General features: G+C 39.2%; 1 protein-coding gene across 5 annotated transcripts in view; it reads right to left on the bottom strand.

Annotated features, from left to right (window-relative positions):
• Window positions 1-27,030, bottom strand: part of fam219aa (family with sequence similarity 219 member Aa) — an 89,461-nt gene that overhangs the window by 14,828 nt on the left and 47,603 nt on the right. For 2 of the 5 annotated variants that reach the window (XM_059989596.1, XM_059989595.1), the window contains exon 6: window positions 3,562-3,623. In XM_059989596.1, coding sequence (XP_059845579.1) covers window positions 3,562-3,623 — 62 coding nt within the window. Of the gene's footprint in view, window positions 1-3,561; window positions 3,624-12,409; window positions 19,948-27,030 lie in introns of those variants that run through there. The other 3 variants (XR_009515724.1, XM_059989594.1, XM_059989593.1) reach the window with 3 other exon arrangements.

Raw genomic sequence — 27,030 nt, 5'->3', positions numbered from 1 at the left:
ATTGACATTTCACAAGTGAGATTTATATTGTAAATGTCAAGGAAAGCTTTTGAAACTGCAATTTGACTTTTTATCTATTTTTTTCTCCCTTGTGCAGTTGATTTACTTTCGTCTGCCTGACATGCTATTTGTGTGTCCTAGTTTGTTACATTTTCTGCAAGTCTTGCCTTTGGTTTGATGTATGTGAGCCCCTGCCACAACAGTAACACAATTTGTTCAGACAGGCAGGTTTCTGTGTATGCTCCCTTTCATTCCTGTCTGCAACTCCCCTGTGTCTGGCTGCTGTTCCCATTGATACAATGATTTCAACTACTCTTTTAAACTTGAGTTGCGCTTCATTTGGCATCCATTTCTGAATACGTACTTGTAAGATTCCACAAACTGAACAAATTCTCTGAGCATCATTAAGCTCATTACTGAACTGACAATGTTCAGGCAATTTCTTCAGTTCAGCCATGTAAGCTGAAATGTACTCCTCTTCCTTTTAATTCCACTTATGAAACCTAAAGCATTCTGCAACCAACAATGGTTTTTGTTCTAAATGTTCCTGCATTACATTCACAATATCACCAAAACTCATTTTAGCGGGTTTATTTGGAGCAGTTAAACTTCTGAGCAAGCGATATGGTTTCTGCCAATTGCACTCAGTAAAACTGGCATGCATTCTTTTCCAACTATTTTATTTGTTTAAAATACCGCTGCATTCATTCAGTATACATCACCCTCTGCAAAACATTTGTTGTGCAATGAATCTTTCCGATGTAGCCAGCAATTTCTGCTTTTTAAAAGAAGTTATTATTATTATCACCCAGTATTCACGGTTTAAGACCTCCTGAATTTTGTGTGTTTTCTGCCATTTTTTAACTCAGCTGTCTCTCTATCTCTCTCTACTCTTCTGAAGAAACACAGGCAGCACTTTTTTTTCCACTCAATTTTCTCTCTTTAGAAATAAAGAAACATAGAAAACCTACAGCACAATACAGGCCCTTCAGCCCACAAGGCAGAGCTGAACATGTCCTGAATTTAGAAATTATCTGGGGTTACTCATAGCCCTCTATTTTGCTAGGCTCCATGTACCTATCCAGGAGACTCTTTTAAAAAACCCTATCATATCCGTCTTCACCACCATCGCAGGCAGCCCAATCCATGCACTCATCACTCTGTGCAAAAAACTTACCCCTGACATCTCCTCTGTACCTACTTCCAAGTACTTAAAAATGTGCCCTCGCATGATAGCTATTTCAGCCCTGGAAAAAAGCCTTCCTCTCATCATCAATAGTCTCCTCATCTTATACACCTCTATCAGGACACCTCTCATTCTCCGTTGCTCCAAGGAGAAAGGCCAAGTTCACACCAACTATTCTCAAAAGGCATGCTCCCCAATCCAGGTAACATCCTTGTAAATCTCCTCTGCATTCTTTCTATAGTTTCCACATCCTTCCTGTAGTGAGGTGACCAGAACTGAGCACAGTACTGCAAGTGGGGTCTGACCAGGGTCCTATATAGCTGTAACATTACCTCTCAGCTCTTAAACTCAATCCTATGGTTAATGAAGGTCAATGCACTGGATGCCTTTTTAACCACAGAGTCAACCTGCGCAGCAGCTTTGAGTGTCCTATGGACTTGAACCCCAAGATCCCTTTGATCCTTCACACTGCCCAGAGTCTTACCATTAACACTATATTCAGCCATCATATTTGACCTACCAAAATGAACTACCTCACACTTACCTGGATTGAACTCCATCTGCCTCTTCTCAACCCAGTTTTGCATCCTATCGATGTCCCGCTGTAAACTCTGACAGCCCTCCAGACTATCCACAACACCCCCAACCTTTAGATCATCAGCAAATTTACTAACCCATCTCTGCGGGCATGCCAATTTTGGATCCACAAAGCAAGGTCCTCTTGGATCCCATGCCTCCTTACTTCCTCAATAAGCCTTGCATGGGGTACCTTATCAAGTATCTTGCTGAAATCCATATACGCTACATTTACAGCTCTACCTTCATCAAGTTGTTTAGTCACATCCTCAAAAAATTCCATCAGGCTCGTAAGGCATGACCGACCTTCGACAAAGCCATGCTGACTATTCTTAATCATATCATGCCTCTCCAAATATTCATAAATCCTGTCTCTCATGATCTTTTCCATCAAATTACCAACCACTGAAGTAAGACTCACTGGTCTATAATTTCCTAGACTACCTCTACTCCCTTTCTTGAATAAGGGAACAACATCCACAACCTTCCAATCCTCTGGAACCTCCCCCATCCTCATTGATGATTCAAAGATCATTGCCAGAGGCTCATTAATCTCCTCCCTTGCTTCACACCGGAGCCTGGGGTAAATCTAGTCTGGTCCCGAAGACTTATCCAACTTGATGCTTTCCAAAAGCTCCAGCACATCCTCTTTCTTAATGTGTATATGCTCAAACTTTTCAATCCACTGTTACTCATCCCTACAATCGCCAAGATCCTTTTCTGTAGTGAATACTGAAGCAAAGTGTTCATTAAGTACCTCGGCTATCTCCTGTGGTTCCATATACACTTTAGCACTGTCATGCTTGATTGGTCCTATTCTCTCACGTCTTATCCTCTTGCTCTTCACATACTTGAATAATGCCTTGGGATTTTCTTTAATCCTGCTCACCAAGGCCTTCTCTTGGCCCCTTCTGGCTCTCCTAATTCCATTTTAAGCTCCTTTTTGCTAGCCTTATATCTTCTAGATCTCTATCATTACCAAGTTTTTTGAACCTTTTGTAAGCTTTTCTTTTTTCTTGATTTTCAACAGCCTTTGTACACCACAGTTCTTGTCCCCTACCATCCTTTCCCTGTCCCATTTGAACATACCTATGCAGGAAATCCCCTGAATATTTTCCACATTTCTGCCGTATGTTAGGAACATTTGTTCCCAATTTGTGCTTCCAAGTTCCTGTCTGATAGTTTCATATTTCCCCTTCCTCCAATTAAACATTTTACTAACTTGTCTGTTCCTATTCCTCTCCAATGCTATGGTAAAGGAGATAGATTTGTGATCACTATCTCCAAAATGCTCTCCCACTGAGAGTCCTGACACCTGACCAGCTTCATTTCCCAATACCAGATCAAGTACAGCCCCTCCTCTTGTAAGCTTATCTACATATTATGGCAGGAAACCTTCCTGAACACACCTAACAAACTCCATCCCATCTAAACCCCTTGCTTTGGGGAGATGCCAATCAATAATTGGGAAATTAAAATCTCCCACCATGACAACCCTGTCATTATTACACCTTTCCAGATCTGTCTCCCTATCTACACATCAATGTCCCTGTTACTATTGGGTGGTCTATAAAAAAACACCCAGTAGAGTTATTGACTCCTTCTGTCACAGTGAGCGAATGAGGCAAACCCACAGACTCAGTAGAAAATCCTTCCAAAGAAAAAGTATGCTGCGATTCAACAGGTAGCTAGTCATCTCAGGTTCATTTTAAGACTTATTCATCACCATTATTACATTTTGTCACTCCAGAAACTAATCAAAAGTAAAACACAGGAGGCAGAATAATGTGTCTACTTACTTTTTCTTTAGTGAGGCGCTCATATGTGGTGTAGTGGCGAAATGACACATGCCATTCACATACTTCGGATACATAATCAAGAATATGTAAACAAAGAAAGAATGCTTAATCAAACAAAATATTTACACTATTACTCAAGTATTGCTGAAATATTGAACACCCTATAAAGGGGCATAATTTTAAAGAGCACGTCAGAGGCAAGTTCTGTAGACAGAGGCTGGTGGGTGCATGGTATACCCGGCCAGAGGTGGTGGTAGAGGCAGATATATTAGAGATATTTAAGAAACTCTTAAATAGGTACACGAATAATAGAAAATAAATGGTTATGTAGGAGGGAAGTGTTAGAATGATCTACAGAGGGTAATAAATAGTTGATTTTTCCTGCAGAAACCTTTTTTGGGTCTGGAGAACAAGGGGCGCAGAAGCCAGAATAAGGTGGGGGGGGGGGATGGAGTACAAGGTGGCAGGTAAGACCAGGTCAGGTTGAAGGTGAGTAAGTGGGGAAGGAGGGATGAAACAAGAAATTGGGAGGAGTTAGGTAGAAGAGGTAAAGGGCTGAAGATAAAGGAATCTGATAGGAGAGCACAGTGAACAATGGAAGAGAAGGGAATAGAAGGAGGTAAGGAAACAAAGGAAGGTGATGTGCAGGTGAAGAGAAGAGAGAAGTTGAAACTGAAGGGAAAACCTGGGTGTGGGTGTCTTATCATTATTTGCATTGCCTTACAACTCTGTTCCTGCTTAATGAGGCAGTGGGGAAGATGAAAGTGAAGTTTCATTATTTCACTTTATATTTTGCATTGTTATTGTATGCTTTGAAATGTTCTGCATGGATGGCAAGCCAAACAAAGTTTTCACTGTTCCTGGTATATGTGTCAATAATAAACCAATTCCAATTTCAATTCCAGTTTGATACTGAAACAGTTAAGTATGTAAAATCCTCAGCAGTCAAACAGATGTGGCTTCGACCTAAATAAAAATAGCCTGAGGAAATTAAGGGATTAAGGTGAGGGGATATATTTCATTGTTGAAATGATATTCTTTTGAAATTATTGCTGTGTTCATGCAGCAATTTAGGATTAAATCCCACTAGAACCATTAATGAAATGTTTTAAATTCTGAAATAATCAGCAGTAGCTGTTGGAGTGCTGGTTTGGATGCACGATGGATTATCAAAACAAACAACCAAAAAGAGGTAGACAATGACAGCAAGCATTTAAGAATCTTATCTTTAAGCACAAATCCTCTTTATTGTATTCTTTTTGGCTTAGATCGTTCTCCAGTTTGACATCAATTTAAGACCACCATGTTCCTTCAACCACTTATATCGCAACGTCCCCCTAACTTCATCTGTGGCAGTCATGCATTTAGCTTACTCCGTCTGTAGCCTCTGATCACTGAACACCTGAAGCCATGGCTTTCAGCTAATGAGCTCAGAGGCAGCATCGGCTCAGTTCATAAAACTCCAGGGCTGTGGCTTCCCTGTTGATGAAACTCAGGGACCGCAGCCAGTTTGTTTGTGAAACTCGTGGATTGTGACTCGACAATTATTAGAACTCCAGGCCCAGGACTTGCCAGTTAATAAATCTCAGGGGCCCTGGCCAACACTCCAGGGTCACATCCACTCAGGAGTGGCAGCTTACAAGTTAATAAAACTCCAGAGCTGTATCCGTCCAGTCACTAAACATTTGCAAGGATAGCTGCCTTATTACTAACTCTCAGACTGCAGCCGCTAACTTAATGAACCTCTGGCGTTATGACCTTCTGTTGAATGAGACTCTGTGAATATAGCCATTTGGCTGATAAACTTTGGGACAGAGCTACCCAGAAATAAAACTTACATGCCATAGCCTCTCCCACAAAGAAACTCACAACTTCTAAAATTCCTGGGGAAATCTTGCCTGGCAAATTGAATGAAAATTCATTGAAAATGAATTTCAACATTCTTTGCAGAAATAACAAGCAGGAATGGATGGGCTTAATAAATCTCCAGTGTGGCATTTCCATTTAATAATATTTTACCCTTGATATGTTTGAATATTCCAATACAGTCATTGATCTCTCCTGTGGTGTCATCCAGTACCTTTCTTAATTCCAGTTCAGATGACTATTGCAGGAGATGTGGCATGCAAGTAATGAATAGAACTCCAATCAAATTGCCGCTGTCTAAGCCAAATTACAGCCTCACAATACTGGCCCTCTGGTTTTTACCACATACAAGCCCAATGTGGCTCATTGGTTGTATTTCACTGTTACGAATGTCATTCCCACAGAAGTTATCTTCTCTCCAGTATAAGTTCTTTGTTGGTTATTTGCAAGCTCCAGTTCAGTCTCTTTTGAATGCTGTTCAAACTCATTTGTGGAATGACAGAAACAGCCAAGCCAGTGTCCAATTCCATAATTAATTTGCTGGCCATTTCTGGTGTAAGCCATATTGCGTGTCTCTTGTCAGCTTTCACATTATCAATCGCAAGGTCACCCAGACCTGTGTCACTCTCCTCATCATTAGATTTTTCATCAACAGCACACTAGAACCATTGAAGAAATGTTTTAAATTCTGAAATAATCAGCAGTAGTTGTGGTGGTGGTGTTTTTGATGCATGATGGATTATCAAAACAAACAGCCAAAAAGAGGTAGACAATGATAGCAAGCATTTAAGAATCTTAACTTCAAGCAGAAATCCACTTTATTGCCTCGTTCTTGTCCTGGATCGTTCTCCAGCTCTACATCAGTTTAACACCACCATGTTCCTTCAACCATTCTCTCTTACTTATCTCAGTGTACCCTTACTTCATCTGTGGCAGCCATGCATTTAGCTTACTCCGTTTGTAGCCTCTGATCACTGAACATCTGACGCCATGGCTTTCAGCTAATGAGCTCAGAGGCAGCATCGGCTCAGTTCATAAAACTCCAGGGCTGTGGCTTCCCTGTTGATGAAACTCAGGAATCACAGCCAGTTTATTTGTGAAACAGGAATTGGGAGTTGACAATTGTTAGAACTCCAGACCCAGGACTTTCCAGTTAATGAAACTCAGGGGCCCTGGCTAACGCTCCAGGGTTGCATCTACTTGTTTCCTGAAATTCAGGAGTTGTAGCTTACCGGTTAATAAAACACCGGGGCTGTATCATCCCAGTCACTAAACATAACCTTGGGCTCCAGCTGCTAACTTAATGAATCTCTGTTGTTATGGCCTTCTAATTAATGAGCCTTTGGTTATATAGCCATTTGACCGATACATTTTGGGACAGGGTTTCCCAGAAATTCAACTCAGTAACCATTGCTGTTCCCACAAAGAAGTCAGAACTGCGTCTTCCTAGTTATATTGTCAGTCTGGAGTAACAGGCTCCTGTTTGGTTAATTCTGGGATATATATACACACACAGACACACTCTCTTCTGCACACCACTGTTATAATGGGTGGCCATTTGAGACTGTTACACATAGAAATCCCAGATCAGCAGTTTCTGAGATACTCAAACCACCTCAACAGGCACCAATGGAATGTCAGAATTGATGGCTTTGTAGGCACACTTGTATAAGGTACAAAGATGTGTGGAGGGCAGGTACTGCTGAGGAAGCAGGTAGCCTATAGTAGGACTTAGATTAGGAGAATGTGCGAAGTGACAGGAGTAATATTGTTCATGGTCATGAAGTTTGGTAGAAGGTATAAAGGTGTAGATTATTTCCTAATGGGCTTCAAATTCAGAAATCAGAGGTACAAGGGGATTTGGGAGTCCTCATGCAGGTTTCATTAAAGGTTAACTTCCATGTGAGGAAGACAAATGCAATGTTGACATTCATTTCAAGAGGACTAGAATGTAAAAGAAAGGATGTAAATGCTGAGGCTTTATAAGGCATTGGCCAAACTGCACTTGGAGTGAGCTACTTTGGGCACCTCATGTAAGAAAGGCTGTGCTGGCCTTCAAGAGGGTCGAAAGCAGATTTACAAGAATGATCCCATGAACAACAGGGTCAACACATGAGGAGCGTACAATGTATCTAGGCCTGTACTTGCTGGAGTTCAGAATAAGGGGAGTCTCATTGAAACCTATCAAATATTGAAAGGCTTAGATCAAGTGGATGTGCTGAGGATTGTTACTATATTTGGGGACTTGAGGACTAAGGGCATAGCCTCAGAATAGAGGACTTCCCTTTAGAACAGAGATGAGGAGAAATTTATTTAGCTGTATGGTGGTGAATCTATGGAATTCATTGCCACAAATGGTCTATTTCTGCTCCTATGTCCTTATAGTTTTATATACAAGATCCTTTCAAGCTTAAGCAATAGCACCAAGAGATGTTACTGTCACCAAAATCCATCTCACCATAAAAACAATGTGAACTTATCTGATAGCCAATAGTTCTTAAAATTCATTTTCATGAATTCAAAATCCAGGCTTACAAGTAATTACTGTAACTTGCTTTAATGTATCTTTGAATATTAAATTATCTATGCACAGAATGCAGATCTACCATTCCTGCCCATAGGCAAATACGGGCAGTTTGAATACAGTCGTTTGAAAACTCAGCTAACTATTTTCTCAAACGTTTTCAATTGGTAGAGCAAGTTAAGAAAATACAAAGGTTAGGGTGAACACAGTACTCAGCTTAAAAAATTAATTTGCCCTAAAATGCTAGATTTTTTAAGTAACTTGATTGAATGAAGGAAAATTGCTTAGTGTCACAGAGCAAAACAGTGTGGTTCCAGTCAGTCTCATTCGAGTCCATGTGACCATTCAGACAGTTCCAGTTTCTAGCGTTTGGCCCCAACCCTCTCAGCCTCATCCCTTCAGGTATCTATCCAAGTACCTCTGTATCACTTCCTCTGAAAACTTGTTAGAAATACTCACCAGGCAACACGAGTGAATCTGCAGATGCTGAAAATAAATAAAGACACAAAATGCTGGCAGAACTCAGCAGGCCAGACAGCATCTATGGGAGGAGGTAGTGACGACGTTCCGGGCTAAAACGCCCGGAACGTCGTCACTACCTCCTCCCATAGATGCTGTCTGGCCTGCTGAGTTCTGCCAGCATTTTGTGTTTTTAGAAATACTCACCATCCTCTTTGTGGGGGGAAAAAAAGTTGCCCCTCATGCCTTTTAAAATCTTCTACTCTTACCCTAAATCAGTGACATCTAGCTTTGGACTCCCATACCCTGAGGAAAGGTTAGAGGTATTGTAGCTTGCTGGTGAATGAAGCTCTCTTTACTCTGCCTTTATAATGTGCCTTGTCACTGAACTCAGGCCAGCAATCACAAGTGTGGTATTTTTACCACAGTTAAGATTGTTCAATTCTGAAGGTCAATGCCCACATGAATATGATGAAAATTAACAATCTCACTACCATTACAATGTACAAAGAAAACTGAATCTGACTGCTCAGTGCTGGCTTTCAATTTAGATCCAAGAGAGCATTAACAATTAACTGCATTTTATAATTTTTAAATAAATCATCAGTAAGATACATAATGTGTTATTTTAATCAAGAATGTCAACTCTTCAGGTAATTTTCAATTTCAGCAATATAAAATTCAGCTTCAATATGGCTATCACAGCTTGTATGAGTGATTTCCCAAACTGTTTGCAATTTGCATTTGAAAGAAAAACTTGAAAGCCCATAATGAGATTTCTGGGGACTTACAGTAGTAACAAGGTATCATAGTAGCATAGCAGTCAGTGGTGCAATTACAGCTTGGGAAGTCGGAGTTTGGAGCTCAATTCTGATGTCATTTGCAAGGAATTTATATGTCCTCCCAGTGAACATGTGAGTTTTCTCCAGGTGTTCTAGTTTCCTCCCACAATCCAAAGACATACCAGTTAGTAGGTGGATCAGTCATTGTAAATTGTTCTGCTATTAGGCTAGGGTTAAATCAGTGGTTGCTGATGCACGGCTCCAAGGGACAGAAGTTCCTACTCTGCACTGTTTCTCTAAGTAAAAATAAAGTGCATACTTGGCTGCTGATAACAGATTGGAGGTTAACTTGGAAGTGAAAAGGAAGCAAGTAGATGTAGACATTTGATCTTCTATCAGTTTCTGAGATGCAATGCTTGACAGAACTGTTGTGTAATGACCTTTAAAAGAAGCTGGAATGCAATCCACCTGAATTTTTTTTTACATTTTCAATGTTTTTAGCTCCAATATTTTAAAAATATTTTATATGGTCACCAAATGGATCTGAGGGGCCAAATGACAAGACTTAGCTCTATTTTCAGAATGGGTAGTGGTAATAGATACTAAAGTCTCAATACCCAAGTTATAAAGAAAGGCTGATTGGGTTAGGGCTTTGTTCACAGGAGATTCAGGGGAGATTTGATAAAGGCATACACAATTATGAGGGATATAGATAGAGTAAATGAAAGCAGGCTTCTTCCACTGAGATGAGGTGAGACTAGAACTAGAGGTCATAAGCAAGGTGAAAAGTAAAATATCTGAGGGGGCAACATCTTCACCCGGGGGCAGTGAGAGCGTGGAATGAGTTGCCAAGGAAAATGGTCAATGGGGGCTCCGTTGTAACAGTTAAGTTTGGATGAGGTATGGCGGGGTATGAACCAGGAGCAGATATGTTGGATTAGGCAGGCAAGGCCGACATTGACTAGATGGGCAGAGGGCCCTGTTTCTGTGCTGTACTGCTGTATAACTATGTACCAAAAACTCAAAGGATCACAGATTTATGCTATAAGAAGGGAAAAGGTGAAATACAAGGACAAACTAGACAATATAAAGCAGGATAGTCATATTTTTATTCAGTTATATAAAGAGTAAAAGGGAAGTGAGAGTTGATATTGGACCACTGGGAAAAATGATGGTGGTGAGGTTGTAATGGGGTCAAAGAAACAGCAGATGAACTTACTGGCTACTTTGCATCAGTCTTTACTGTGGAAGACACTAGCTGTGTGCCAGAGGTCTGTGAGTATCAGTGAAGTGGAGTGAGTGTCATTGCTATCACAAAGGATAAAATGTTAGGCACACCGAAAGGTCTTGGGTGGATAAGTCACCTGGACCAGAAAGATTACATCTTAGAGTCCTGAGAGAGGTTGCTGAAGAGATAACAGATGCATTGGTCATGATCTTTTGAGAATCACTTGGTTCTGGCATGGTTCAGGACGACTGGAAAATTGCAAATAGTACCCCACTCTTTAAGAAAGGAGGAAGACTAAAGAAAGGAAATTATAGGCCAGTTAGCCTAAACTCAGTTACTGGAAAAGTGTTGCAGTCTATTGGAGTATTTGGAAACTAATGATAAGATAAGTCAATGTCAGTATGGTTTCTATAAAGAGAAATCTTGGCTGTTAAGAGTTCTTCAAGGAAGTAACCAGCAGGGTGGACGAAGGAGAGGTAGTTGATGTCATTTACTTGGATTTTCAGGAGGCATTTGATAAGCTGCCACACAAGGCTACTTAAAAAGATAAAATCCTGGGTGGGGGGGGGGGCAGGGGGAAGAGGGGCTGGTAGCCAGTATCTCACTGAAACTAATGTTTAAAGGAGTAGAAATGGTGGATGTGGTGGGGGTATCCAGAATTAGAGGGCACAGCCTCAAACTTGAGGGGTGACTTTTAGAATAGGAGGAATTTTCTTAGCCAGAGAGTAGTGAATCTATGGAATGCTCTGCCACAGACTGGGGTGGGTATATTTAAAATAGCTGATCATTTCCTGATTGGTCGGGGCATCAAATGATATGGCAAGAAGGCAAGTGTATGGGGTTTTGTGGGATCTGGGATCAGCCTTGATGGAATGGGGGAGCAGATTCAATGGGCTGAAAGGCCTAATTCTGCTCCTATGTTTTATGGTCTATGCTTCGTAGTAAGGTTTAGGATCCTGTGATGACAGGAATTGACTGGGAGGCATCTCAGAAGAAACATTATTGTCTGTTGATCAGTGGGAAAGTAAAACAGCTTTCATGAGGAGCTTTGGGAAGATGAGGTGCCAGCCTTTTGCATTTCTATTGTCAATGTTTGTATGTAGTTTTTCACTGATTCTATTGCATTTCTTTATTCTACTGTCAATGCCTGCAAAAAAAGTCTTACGATAGTATATGGTTACATGCATGTACTTCAATAATAAATTTACTTTGAACCCTATCTCTTTAACTTTGAATCTGGGAAAGCAAATACACTTATGCACTTTCTTGATCCCATCTTTATGGACAGAGTAGGTGAGGCTGTGGTGATATCCAGGAACTTCTAGCAGTTCAATGTTCTCAAGGTTCAAAGTTCATTCCATTGACAAGGGCAGGAATTATGTCCAGCTGTCCACTTCATTTAGATCTAACAACTAGCTCCATCTTACTGACTTTAAAAACTAGATTGTTGTTCTGATACAGTGACACAAGGCTCACAACCTCTTCCTTCCCTCAACCCTCCCTCCACAGCCAGTGTCCAAGAGTTTGGAGAAGAGCTTCCGTATTATGCTGAACTGTAATCAACAACATATATATTCTTAAGGTTAAGGTGATCCGAAGCTAAATGCAGTGCAAAGATCTGTACAATTTGTGTGACAATACTACCCCAGCCCCAGAAGTATATCACAATAGCAAGCCTAGACCATGACACATGCTATGAAATTGACACTGGGAACAGTTCACATGGCTCAACCATCCCATGTCTGTTTATACACTAGCTTAGTTTTCTTCTTAATGTATTGTTCAGATTTCCCCCATTCTCTTTTCCCTCTTATGCCTGTTGAACCTCCCTTACACTGTTCTGTTCACCGAACTACTCCCTCTGGTTGGATGTTCCACATTCTCATCACTCATTAGATAATGTTGCTTCTGAATTTCCTGTTGGTGGTATATGGGCATGTAAGTACTTCAATAATAAATTTACTTTGAACATCTTTAGCTGTACATGTTTAATTTTCATTACAGTCCAGAGGTACATTGCAGATAATGAGACATCATAAAAGCACCAGTTATACTAAGGTTATACATGTACACCTTTATTGATATGTTACACTACAATGACAATGATCCATGTCAAATACTGCATTGTAAATGTTAAAAAAGTATAGACATTCCTATTTTCAAAAGTCAAATAAATTACTGTATTTCATAACACTTGATAATAAATAAGTTATATTGAACTAAACATTTAAGGCATCATCTAGTTGCAGAAACAAAACAATCTTAATGCAAATTCAATGATGAGCTTTCAAAAAGTGCTTGGAAAGCAGAAACCAAATGCCTTCCCTTCCAAACAGGTTATTCTGAAGCAAATGTAAACAAACTATGGCCACCATATGTGGGATTCACAGCTTATACTTGTGATGTTTCAATTAACATTAACCACATATCTTCAAACAATGTACAAGAGGCTACTCAGCCTTCAGATTTTTAATTTAACAATGGCAGTGGACTTAATTTCAATCCCCACCCATTTTTTTGAAACTAGGCTTTTTAAAAAAAATACAATCACGATGGTAGTGATACAATTGTTTTCTTGCCTTGTCCTATCAATAGCAAAATCACACATCTGTTAACAGTCAGGCTAATTTTTGTAACTGGTTTATCATAGAAAGGCATTTTTAAGTGAATTGAAAATTCAGACAAAGGGAATATATACTGATGCAGCCAATTCATTTCTCTACCACAAACTGTCATAACCTGAAACAAATCTCTAATTTAGTCAAAAAATAAGCAATGATATGCCATGGAGGGTGACAAATGCATGTTAGACAAATTATTGATCAAAAATCTCAGGTTAGTTCAGTTACACAGAAGCAGCCCCAGTTTCCAGGACAATGTAAAGAGCTGTTTACCTTTCCAAATCATTGTTTCTCTGGGATTTAAAATTTCATAACTTATTTACAAGTTTTTATAGAATTTATAATCATAAATTCTTGACTGTTTTGCGTCACATTTCTATAAAATGCCAAAATAAAAGTGCTTTTGTTTGAACATATGCAGATATTTATTATAAATTGCTGAAAGTCTGAAATAAACACAACATTCTAGCAACAGACAGCATATTCATGAGTGTTTGAAAAGGGAACAGAGTGAATGGCAAAAATCTACACCTCAACAATAACTCCTTTCACACACTGTTGGGTTACTGCAGCATTTCAGACTCTGAGTCCAATGCTCGCCATGGAGGCATTTAAATTTGATGAGAAATTTGTTTCACACTGCAAGCCTCAATTTTGGCACATCCTTTAAGTAGTCTGACTCCACAAAATTGGCCATTAACTTATTTGTATACAAATGCAAGTTAGAATATCAAAGAGTACAGTAATATTATCAATTAGAGCATGGAACACTGTGGCACCAGCTTTGGAGTGGAGTTGTTCTGAAAGATTCTTACCCATTAGATTTAAACCAGCAATTAAGGTCCTGTGCATTAAAATCTGTGACAAGTACAAGCTTTCCCCTGTTAACTTACTTATTTTTAAATATTTTGCACATTATGGCCCTTGGTAAATATAGAAATCATGGGTCACACTGAAATCCATAAATTGATGTACTTGCAATTTCAGCACATACTGCAAACTGTGAATTTTATGTGGGCTTTCAAACATCTCTAATATTGTAGCAGTAGATTCTATTATATCTTAAAACATTTAATTCTGGAGTAGATGACAACTGGTTTATTTCAAATTTCTCCTTGAATGTTCAATCTAAAGTCAATATCCCAAGGCACAATGCATATAGTTAGCTGCTGCCAACAAGAATTGAAACAAAAGATAACGGAAGCGGTGTAGCGGCAGATATAACTAATTTATGAATACTGTTAAACTTTTAAGAACAGAAACAGTGGAAAGAAACATGTCTAGTACAGAAGGTTATTAATAGAACAAAGGATGAGGGATGAACTTTTTTTTATATAGACAGGAATACCATAACAGACAGAAATAAGTTTTGTACTTGGAGAAATGGTGAGTCGCAAGAAATAAAATATCCCATTTCCAATTATTACAACATTTCTAAAAGAATGGCAGAACTGTAATAATGCCCTGAAAGGCATGTCTCAGTAAGAATGTCAAATAACAAACTTCAAGCCACTGGAGATCTTAGGACAGAGTTTAGTGAAATAGTTGGATTTTAAAGAAAAACATAAAAAAAGACAGGTAGTGAATTAAGGACACTAAGAGGGTAAAGGGAGAAGAGTTAAGAAACAAACTATGAAGGGCAGACAAAAAATGTTGTTGGCCTCAGCAAACGGAATGACAACAGGGATGATTAAAACACAAGGACAAAAATTTTAAATAGGGTAATTAGTGGATCAACAGTGATAATTGTGTAAATACCTGTGTAAAACTTTGGATGGGAAATGGACAATATAATGTTTTGGATAAATGAAGTTTATGGAGGCAATGCTCTGGACAAGAGAACACTGGAATGGATAAGGCTAGATGTAAAAGTATCAATGACAGCTTCCTTTACAGAAATATTGAGAAAGACAAGAAATCAAGAGAAGTAGCAGGGTTAAGACCGGCATACGAAGGTAGAACAAAGCATTGCTTTCTAAAGGCAACTGTTAATGGGTCCCAAACTCAGTCTGAAATTGAATAAGATGCCCATTACATTTAACAGTACAGCCCATTGATATGAGGGGAACTAAAAAATAAATAGAAAAGGTAGATTTTTCAGGAAATGAGGACTGGCTAAGTAGGTTGGCAGCTAATAAATGAAAGTGCAGTTGCTGGTGATGGTGGAGTGGATGGTGCCTCTCAGGGTTGGAAAGTGGGTCAAAGTTGAAACCAAGTGATTCAAGAATGCCTAATCAATATTCATAAATACAACATGAAGACACCTTTAAATAACAAAGTCCAAGGGAATGTTCTATGTGTAAAAGTTCAATGAAAGATGGATTTCTGTGTAGGGAGTGCAAGACGGAGGACAAAGGGTGAAGGAGACTGCTCAATTAAAGACTAGTGCAAAAGGTCATTAGTGTAACCAGTTAAGCATCCCTGAAGCTCAAGCCATGGGGGAATAAACAAAGATTTTAGAGTTGTGTAAAGGATGGATGAAGTTGATAGGTGTAAAGCAACTGCTTCCAAGGAAGAGAATGGAATGAGGCCAGAGTACAACCTTACTGTGAGAGTCACCAGTGAATAGAACAGGTGGCGACAGATTATAGCCAGATTGGGTACTTCGTAAGCTCTTGTTGCCTCCCATTGGATAAATAATAATGCCCACAAATCATTGCCAATCCAGTTCTGGATAATGGGGACCTTTAATTGGTAAGTAGATGAAGACTCAGGAAATATAGAGAATATTATTATTATTTCATTGGCAACATTAAGGGAGAAAAGTGAATGGATGAATGTGATTGTAGGACATTGGCAAGATTTTTCCCAATATATTAATTCAATGGCAACATCAGAGAAAGGTGAATGGATAAATGTGATTGGTAGGACATTGCCAAGATTACTCCTAATACATGTGGATGTTAAGGACAACAGAGTAGTTGGGTTGCCAACCAGAATATTTTGATAGATCTCAGAGAAAGCTATGTGTAGCACCAAATATAACTCTGGGATTATTCATCCAAGCACAATTTACCACTCAAGTATTGAAATGAAGATTGATAGCTTAAAGCATCCATTTCAACACTGACAATAATGTCTCTTGAAAGGAAGTAGCTCACTTCTGATAGCTATAGAGCTGAAAAAGAATTGTATAATTATATGAAACAAGAACATGGGATTTCATGGGATGAAACTGGAGGAAAAAGGAGTAAGAAAATAGATCTGGGACTCAAGCATTAATGTAAACATGCTGACAAATAGACGAAGTGGGAATCCAGGTAACACAGAATACAATTCTGGAGTGTTGCTACTAACAAGTTGGTCACTTACCATTGCTTCTGTAATGCTAGCTCAAAGGAATCATGCCAAAATAGTTAACAGGAATGTTATTTTATTGAAAAATACTTGCAAAAAAATGAAAGCTCTGCCAAAAGAGGGGAAAAAGTAAAAGCTTTCCGTATTAAAGGCTTTAAAATTTTAGAAAGTAATGCAACAGCATGGATGAGGACTCAACTAAAAAGCAGAAATCTGTAATGTAATTTATTTTAATGCAAAAGGATTTAACAAAAATGCCTATTTCAAAAACAATGGGAAAGCAGAATCCACTAGCTTTTTAAAAAGTGCAACAAGATCTGAAAACTTATTTGAAATGTAAAAATGTAGTTGAATTACAAAAATTAGAACTTCTTTGAGGGATGGTACATGTACAGTTATAGCCAGCATTAGAGATGGATTTTCATGGAAAGAATAATGGGAAAATCAAAATTCTTTTCATGCAAAGAGTTAATCTTGAATTGTCTCAATGTAGTTTTGAGGAGGATAATAGTTAGGGAAACAGACATGCATTTACATATAAGAGGATATGTAAAAAGGCAATAGAATGAGTTTAATGTTAAAAAGAATCCTGATTTCACCAGAGTTGAAGTGCCCCATTCTGATGCCATTTCTATTAAAATTAAGAGAAAGGGGTAGTCTTTTAGGGCAAGACTTCTTAGCACTAAAATACTAACATTAATTAGATTTTAAAAAAATCTACATTTTCACAATTAGTCCAACTTCAGATTTTCGACATTTATATTTCACAAGGTACATTTTAAAATTTAATTTGAAGTGGTCCAAATTATGTTGCCAAGATAAAAATGTGTTCCCCAGACTTACTTTGATATTTCAATAAGATCACAAGACTAGACCAAAATCCAACACATGGTGAACATTTGTATATTAAAATGATCGTAGTGCAACAGGATCACATTTATTGGAATAAGGTGTTCTGTTAACCAGAAGCTTTAATAAAGAGCAGCAATGGCCTGGAAGGCAAAGACCAAGTCATTTAGACAAGTCAGTCTGTTTGCATGGAGTGTTAGCGCAGGACACGTGCATACCAGAACATACACAACACAACATTGTGATATTGAAACAACAATTAGCGTAATTCATTTCTCAGAAATATCTTGAAAGGTGGGGTGGGGTGAGGGAACTATATCTATTAATAATCAGTATTTGATGCACTGGGATACAACAATCAGAATGCAAACAACTTCTCTAAACTACATATTAATTTGCACAAATTGTATCGGTTCATGTACCATAAAAACTTTAGTTCAAATGTACCAAAGTTTCTTTATTCTAGTGTTAACAAAACATTATGAATTACTCTTTGTACTAGTATCCACCTAAGCTGGGTAGAAACACAGTATTAAACCAATTATGGTCCACCCAAAATAGAGGCAAATATATATTAATGCTTAGTTTCTTTATGTAAATACCTATACATAAATATATTAAAGTGGCTAGCAACAATGAGTTTTCGTTGAGAGATGCTTTAGACCATACTCTCTGCTCAAATATACTGGTTGAAATATTTGCAATTAAATGAAATATGTAAACCCTTAACATGAGGAATCTTTCGTACTAATGCTTTAGTTCTGGGAAGGAATTCTCCCCCCTCCCCCCCCCCCCCAAATATGTCCCTAATGTTTTCATTGTAGGAGCACTAAATCATCTTGTGGGGTCAGATTTTAATTTATAGTCATTACAAACATTTGTACTTGTGCAGCCCTTGGCTTTGTTGCTTGTTGGAGGATTTCGGTGTTTTGTCAGGGAGGTGCCTGGTCAAATGAAATATAAGTAATGAAATTAGTTGATAACAGAACCTTCTCTTTTAACTAAATGCAACTTCCAAACTATGTTGACAGCCCATTAAGCTACCAGCAAACCCATTTTCAAGAGTCAGACAGGGGGGTTCTTTAAGTTAAAGACATTGTCCTCATCAGGAACATATTCTGCAACGATTAGAACCTCACTAGCCTAGTGCAAGTTTACTTCATCAATGAAATGTTGGTTATAAACTACCAGAATATAGACTCTAAAGCAGATTCCTCAAGTCAATATTCCCAAAATTCTAAGAGATAAAAGCTCAGACTGTCTTTTTACTACTATAACCAACCATCCCTGTAATTTCTATCTTTTTCTTTACATACAGAATTCTAAAAATACTCCCAGCTTGATTTCACTAGTCCTATATATACACATTGCCTTTTGCACTTTTACCCATTTTTGATATTTACAAGTAAACCTGCAACAATTTATTCACTTACAACAGACTTTGCCTTGACAATTTTAACTGAAAGGCCAAAACCTTTAAAAGAAAAATTATTCAGTTTTGGGCAATAGCATTTATTCCTTGTTCATTTATGTCCTTGGGTAACCTTAATGAACTATTGCAGTCCTTGTGGTGAAGATATTCCCACAATGCTGCTGGATATGTTGTTCCAGGATTTAATCCCGATTATAATGGAAAAGTGATACATTTCCCATAATCAGAGTGATGCGTGACATAAATGTACACATATAGGTGGCAGGGTTCCCATGCACTTGAATCCCATGGCCCTTAAAGAGGTAGGTGCCGTGGCCTTGGCAGGTGCTATCAGAACAAGTCACCTTAAAGCAGCATTACGCACACTGCTTTCCACTCCAACTTCCTCCTAGCCAAATGCTTTCTGTAACAAGTCTCCTGAACCTAAAAAAGTGTACCCTTTCTTGCATGATTTTCCTAACAATTAATGACTCATACACAGAAATGAAATCTTGACCTTTTCATTGTGTTAAGAAGAAGCGGTTTTCAAATAAAGCAAAACAATATGTACAATAATGGTGCAAGAACCATCTAAGCAACTAAGAGTACACCATAAAAAAATGGGTACTTTGGTTTTAGCTTGGAAACTTTGAGTAAGTTTTCAAAATTTCCCGCAACAAATGAGAGCTAATATCAAATTCTAAATGTTAATGCAAAACCTCTAAGTATTAAGCTGAAATAGAGGCAATGTGATTGTTTAAAGAAAATGGTTGACTAATTTTAGGTTAGATATCACTGGCTCCAAGTACAATGGTAAGGAAGTAGTAATACCCTTTAAATAATGGACGGCTAAACTTTTAGTAGACTCAAGAACAGTTGGATTTTGCTTTCCATTCTACTCAGAGCTTTAAATTCATGCTTGAAGCAATATTCAATTTCTTCCCTCCCCCCACCCTCGTCCTTAAGCAGGGAGAAAAAAATAATCAGGGTTACACAATACAACCACTGCCGAGCAGTAGGATTAATTGTCATCTTCTATTACACACAAATTCAACACTGCATTCACATCCACTTATGAATGCCACAATGATGGTCTGCTTTTTTTTTGTAACACGGACACAAAGTGCATGTCCTACCATAGGAGGAAGCAATGGCTGTTAGTTTTACGATTACAGTGGAACGTGCCAGTCACATTATTGAACATTGCAGGTGGTGGAAGTGGCCTGGCAACACATGCAGGTCGGATTTACTGATTTCGGGGGAATAAGATCCAAGTCTTCATCATCTGGAATTTCATCTAATCGATATCCATCTTTCAGGAGCTGGATGTTTAAGTCTTGGTTAATCTGCTATAGAAACAAAACAGTCAAGAGCTTAGTAGTGACTTTTGAGCATTCAGAAACTCTTTTGATATCTTGTAATGATGTGCTGATTAAATTGACAAATAATGTGTATTAGATATCCAATATCTTTCAACTCAAGTTTAATTAAAACACAAGATTTATTTTCCTACACAGCTTAGACAATAGACAGTAGGTGCAGGAGTAGGCCATTCAGCCCTTCTAGCCAGCACCGCCATTCACTGTGATCATGGCTGATCATACACAATCAGTACCCTGTTCCTGCCCTCTCCCCATATCCCTTGACCCCGCTATCTATAAGAGCTCTATCTAACTCTCTCTTGAATGCATCCAGAGACTTGGCCTCCACTGCCTTCTGGGGCAGAGCATTCCACATATCCACCACTCTCTGGTTGAAAAAGTTTTTCCGCATCTCTGTTCTAAATGGCCTACCCCTTATTCTTAAACTGTGGCCTCTAGTTCTGGACTCACCCATCAGCGGGAACATGCTTCCTGCCTCCAGTGTGTCCAATCCCTTAATAATCAAACATGTTTCAATCAGATCCCCTCTCATCCTTCTAAATTCCTGTGTACACAAGCCCAGTCGCTCCAATCTTTCAACATATGACAGCCCCGCCATTCCGGGAATTAAACTTGTGAACCTACGCTGCACTCCCTCAATAGCAAGAATGTCCTTCCTCAAATTTGGAGAACAAAACTGCACACAATACTCCAGGTGGGGTCTCACCAGGGCCTTGTATAGCTGCAGAAGGAACTCTTTACTCCTATACGCAAATCCTCTTGTTATAAAGGCCAGCATGTCATTAGTTTTCTTCACTGCCTGCTGTACCTGCATGCTTGGTGTTCTTGTACATCAGTCAATGAAAGCTAGATCTCGTTGTACTTCCCCTTTTCCAAACTTGACTCCATTTAGATAGTAATCTGCTTTCCTGTTCTTGCCACCGAAGTGGATAACCTCACATTTATCCACATTAAACTGCATCTGCCATACATTTGCCCACTCACCCAACCTGCCCAAGTCACACTGCATTCTCATAACATCCTCCTGACATTTCACACTGCCACCCAGCTTTGTATCATCGGCAAATTTGCTAATGTTACTTTAAATTCCTTCATCTAAATCATTAATGTATGTTGTAAACAGCTGCGGTCCCAGCACCGAACCTTGCGGTACCCCACTGGTCACAGCCTGCCATTCCGAAAGAGACCCGTTAATTACTACTCTTTGTTTCCTGTCAGCCAGCCAATTTTCAATCCATGTCAGTACTCTGCCCCCAATACAATGCGCCCTAATTTTGCCCACTAATCTCCTATGTGGGACTTTATCAAAAGCTTTCTGGAAGTCCAGGTACACTACATCCACTGGCTCTCCCTTGTCCATTTTCATAGTTACATCCTCAAAAAACTCCAGAAGATTAGTCAAGCATGATTTTCCCTTCATAAATCCATGCTGACTCGGACTGATCCTTCTACTGCTATCCAAATGTGTCGTAATTTCCTCTTTTATAATTGACTCCAGCAACTTTCCCACCACTGACGTCAAGCTAACCAGTCTATAATTCCCTGTTTTCTCTCTCCCTCCTTTCTTGAAAAGTGGGACAACATTAGCCACCCTCCAATCAGCAGGAAATGTTCCTGAATCTATTACAAAGTAAAATCTCATTCACAAAGACCTTCATGTTATACAATACCTAAAAATGGGAGAGCAAAGAAGCTGCATATTAAAGAATAAGGCTTCAATCAGAAAATAAAGCTATGTAAGCAAGAACAACCAGAAATGCTGTTTATGCAGATTCCCATAACACGATCGCACCTAATTGCCTAATAAAGTAAAACCCATGCACCAACCCAAAACTGAAATTAAACCTGTGTTAATGGAAACCTTATTTCCAAAGGAAAACTCAATTTTTTGAAGAAATAAACTACTTCCCATTGGAAAGCTTTCCCATTCTCATTGGATACTGTAGTGTTAAAATGATATCTTTCTTTGTAGTACTTAAGATTTTCAGATCATTTGATTCTTATTAAGAGACTGAGAGACTTTTGTACAACTTTTAATGCATATCATTTTACAATAGTGTTAAGTACCCCATAAATGGGTGTCTGACCAGCAGAGAAAGAATAATCCGTTGGAGTCTGGTGGTATCAAACTAAAGGTGTTTATTAGTAAACTACACAATACAATATCAAAAATACAAATATACATATAAAACAAGTTAGCAGTAATAAACCTAAAAGTGTAGGAATAATAACAAACAATAATAAATAAGCTCTGTCGATGTCTAGGGGTAAATGAATTGTCATAGGAAAGTATAGAGTTCAGTTGATAAATGCTGAGGTGGTTATGGTTGTTGTGTTGAAATCGTTGGAGAGAGAGACAGAGTGAGTGAGATGTAACAGCAACAGCTGCGGCAGGCAAACCTTTTGTGGCTTTCTTAATCCGTCGTATCATTGTGGTCATTCATTTATGACCCCTCTGTTCTTCAGCTAGACCGTTCTTCTGTGGTGGACTCATCACTCTGGCATGAGTGGACACACACACAAGTCCCCACCGGCCCTGCTGTAACACTGTGAGCTTTATTGACCGATCTCCTGGTTTGGTCTCTGAAGCCCCCACCTTTCTGTGGGTTCCCTAACACTCAGTCAGTGTGTCTCTCCAGACCTGTCTTTTATCCCCACTCACGGGGTCTCAGCTATCCATCAACTCTGAATGACCGTGTCCATCAAATCAGGCCACTCCTGCTATCTCCTGAGGAATGTTAACGAGCAAAGTAAAGTCCTTGTAGTGGAAGGTAAATAATCCAGGAGGAGAGAAAATACAGTAAATCAACAGTCTCTCTCCCCCTCCTATCTGTAGCAGATGTTCTTGCCTGGGCTTTATCTCTCTCTCTCTCTTTCTCAATAGCAGCATAGCAACAGCAATAGTTCGTATTTCTCAGGAGCGGGGGGGGGGGGGGGGGGAATGGTTAACTCTGCACCCCATTGTCCATCAGGTCTGTCCATCACTCATAACAATAGAAGTGGCTAGATAACACATTATTCCCCAGTTTGTTTCATTCTTTATTTTCCTCCAACCCCCAGTTTCCAATTGTTTCATTTTCAAGTATTTCAATAAATCATCAGGTAGAGCATAGTTGATCACAATGCAAAATATATAAAATAAATTCCTCATCTCACAGTTGGCTTTCACCGAATATTTTAAACCCGATTTCTTGAGCTTTGTTTACCTGCACTGAACTCTCTCTGCAACTGTTACACTTTATTTTGCATTGTTGCTGTTATGACTTGTTCTGTCTCAACTCACTGTGTAATGACCTGATCTGTATGAACAGTATGCAAGACAAGGTTTTTCACTGCATCTCAGTACATATAACAATAAACCCATTCCTCAATTCTCTGAACATTGTCATCATCATAACAAATTCACATTCAATGCTTTGTGGTACATGCATGCTCTTGACTTTTCTCACCGCCTCCAGTATCAACGGATCATTCTGACTGAAAGCTGTCCTGGTCCTTAACGTGACACTAAGTCGTAGAAAAATATCTCATATCTATTTTGGCTAGTTGCAGTCATCAGGACTCATTGCGACATACAATATTTGCAGGTAATCAGAATCAGGTTTATTAACACTGAAATATGCCATGAAATTTGTTTTTTTTGTGGCAGCAGTACAGTGTAATAAATAAAACTATAAAGTATAATATGAAAAAAAAATAAGTAGTGCACAAATCATATGTTCATTGACTACTCAGAAATGTGATAGTGGAGTGCAGAAACTGTTTCTAAAATATTTAAGACAAGCTTGGATAGATTTTTGCATACCAGGGGAATTAAAGGGTTATGGTAAGATCAGCCACAATCTTATTGAATGGTGGAGCAGCCTTGACAGGTCAGATGGCCTACTCCTGCTCCTATTTCTTAAGTTCCTATGAGTGTGCATCTTCAGGCTCTTGTATCTCTTTGATGGTAGCACTAAGAGCAATATGGATTTCTAAACTGTCACAATTTCAGATAACCAGCTTTTTTTTCCTGCTTAGGGTTTCACTTTCTTCCCCCCACAGATGCCATCCGATTTGCTGAGCATTCTCATTTATTTCAGTTTTCCTGCAACTGTTGTGTTATGCATCAGCTCCCACCATGCATGTGCACTTTTTAAAAATGTCTCTCTGGGAGAACAATTATGATCAAGAGGAATAACCACTCTCTTGCAGATGACACTCATGTGAATCAATCGTTTAGGTATGATTTCTATTTATGCATACATTTATACGGCAAACACATTTTTCTTGAAGAACTTAATAAAACTGTACACATCAGCACTGTACTAAGAAATAATTTATCTGAAGATAAAATTAATTTAGTGGTGATATATGGGAGTTCTGTTCATTTAAATTTGCAGTAATATCTTGTTACATGAGACATACATGAAATTAATTCTGGGCTCTCCAAATTAATCTTCATATATCTAGCTTGGAAAAATGTACAAAAATACAGTACCATTGATGGATTAGTCTGCCTATTGTATAAGCCATCAGCTACAAGCTTTCACCTGAACTAGATGAACTGACTCCACACCAGTAGAAAATGAGATAGCGTTTTGGCTAGGATCAAGAAAAGGTGGAGAAAAATTGAAGAGTAAATTTCTAAGAAAACTGCAGATGAGGTAGACATTTTAGCACATCTTATTCATTTGGAATTATTCAAATACTGTTTGAATTATTTTGATCTATGATGCATCCCATTTGATGATCATCTATAAAGAACATTATTCAGCATAGGCTCAAAATTGTCACAGGTTTGATCTCATACACACTCATAGTGTTCAATGTATTTTAATAGGATCCCTATTTATTTTTCAGATATACTAAATTTGTCTACCATAAGTGCTTCATAACACACTGCCTTTCCAGATTATTACAAAGTTAAAATAACATTTACTATTGAAGTACATATGTTACCACATACTAAGTTGAGGTTCATTTTCTTGCAGGCATTTACAGAAGTAAAATTATGAGAAAAAGCATAAGCAATGATTGACAAACAAGCAATGTGCAAAAGGCGAACAATAAAAAAAATTAGAACGAACTGTAGAGAGACCTTGAAAGTGAATTTGTAGGTTGTAGAATCAGGCCAGAGTTGTGGTGAGTAGAATAGATATCCTACATCTGGGTAACTGATTGGGAAATGTACAAGCACTTCGATATCTCTTCCATTTCATGCACATCTGCTCTTACCCCATCCTCCTGCCACCCTAGTGTAGTGTCCCTCTTCCCAACCTACCATCCCACCAGCTTCTGCAACCAGCACACAATTCTCCAAAACTTTCGCCACCTCCAGTGGGATCCTACCACCAAGCAGATATTTGCCTCCACCTCACTTTCTGCAGGGATCTCTCCCTTGTCCATTCATCCCTACCCACTGATCTCCCTCCTGGCACTTATTCTTGCAAATGGAACAAGTGCTATATCTGCCCCTACACTTACCCCCTCACTACCAATCAGGGCCCCAAACAGTCCTTACAGGTGAGGCAACACTTCACCTGTCAGTCTGTTGGGGTGGCCTTCTGTATGTTGGTGAGACCCGACGTAGATTGGGAGACCGTTTTGCTGAGCACCTACACTCCATCCAGAAAAGCAGGATCACCCAGAGGTCACCCATTTTAATTCCACTTCCCATTTTGATATGTCCATCTATGGCCTCCTCCACTGTTGTGAAGAGGCCACTCTTGGGTTGGAGGAACAACATCTTATACTCCGCTTGGGTAGCCTCCAACCTGATGGCATGAATATCAATTTTTCAGACTTCTGGTAATGTCCCTCCCCCCACTTCATGATTTCTCGTTCCCTTTTCCCTCTCTCACCTCACTGCTTTGCCTGCCCATCGCCTCCATCTGGTGCTCCTCTCTCCTTTTATTTCTTCCATGGTCTTCTGTCTCTTTCACCAATCAACTTCCTAGCTCTTTACTTCATTCTTCCCCTCCAGGAATCACCTGGTGTTTCTCTCCCCCCTCCCCCCACCTTTTAAATCTACTCCCTAGTTTTCAACTTCATTCCTGCTGAAGGGTTTTGGCCTGAAACGTCGACTGTTCTCTTTTCCAAGATGCTGCCTGGCCTGCTGAGCTCCTCCAGCATTTTGTATATGGTACTTGGATAGGTATATGCAAGAGCTTAGAGTAGGGCTTCCCAACTTTTTTTAAAATCCTATAGACCATGTACCATTAACCTAGGGGCTGTGGACCCCAGATTTTCATTCTTTCCAGAACAGTGGCTTGAGGGGTCTGATCAGAACAAACTGGAATCCATAAACTCTGCCACGGAGAGATATGACAAGCTTGATGGGGTGAGTGGCCATTTTGGGAGGTGGTGCACTTCTACTTTTTACACTTGGTTTCTGGGTGTTCCTGAAGAATAGGCTCATGGTTCACGGGCTAGGGATTTTCAAGAATTGGTGTGGATCTTACACTTTTTTGAAGAGGCTTTGAGTTCATGGTGATCTCTTCCTAATGTAGAGTTTGAAATAACATGAATACTTCCAAAGTTGATGTTAGACATAACTAGTCCATTGGAGTTGACTTTCTGGAAGTCGACTCAATGCTGAGGAGTATGGTTTGGGAGTGCACGCTCACATTCGGTTTACTTCATCCCAGTGGCAAGGATGATCAGTTAATTCAGCATTGATGCTATCTCCTCAATGCCTTGAGATGTGGGCTGTTAAAGTTCACAACTTGGAGGTTTACAGGAGACCATAAGACATCAGAGCAGAATTAAGCCTTCAGCCCATCAGCTCTGGTCTGCCAGTTGATCAAAGTTAATTTATTTTCTTTCTCAATCCCATTCTCCTGCCTCCTCTCCATAATCTTTGATGTCCATACTAATTAAGTACTATTTTAAATAAACCCAGAGACTCGGACCCCATAGGCATCTGTGGCAATGAATTTCACAGATTCCTTCTCCCCTAAAAAAAATTCTGCCTCATTTCTGTTCTAAAGGAATGTCCTATTCTGAGGCTGTGCCCTCTGGTACTAGGCTCTCCCATTGATGGAAACATTCTCTGCATGTCCACTTTAT

The sequence above is a fragment of the Hypanus sabinus genome, chromosome 14, assembly GCF_030144855.1.
Source record: "Hypanus sabinus isolate sHypSab1 chromosome 14, sHypSab1.hap1, whole genome shotgun sequence".
NCBI lineage: Eukaryota > Metazoa > Chordata > Chondrichthyes > Myliobatiformes > Dasyatidae > Hypanus > Hypanus sabinus.
This window is presented reverse-complemented; position numbering and strand designations above follow the sequence as displayed.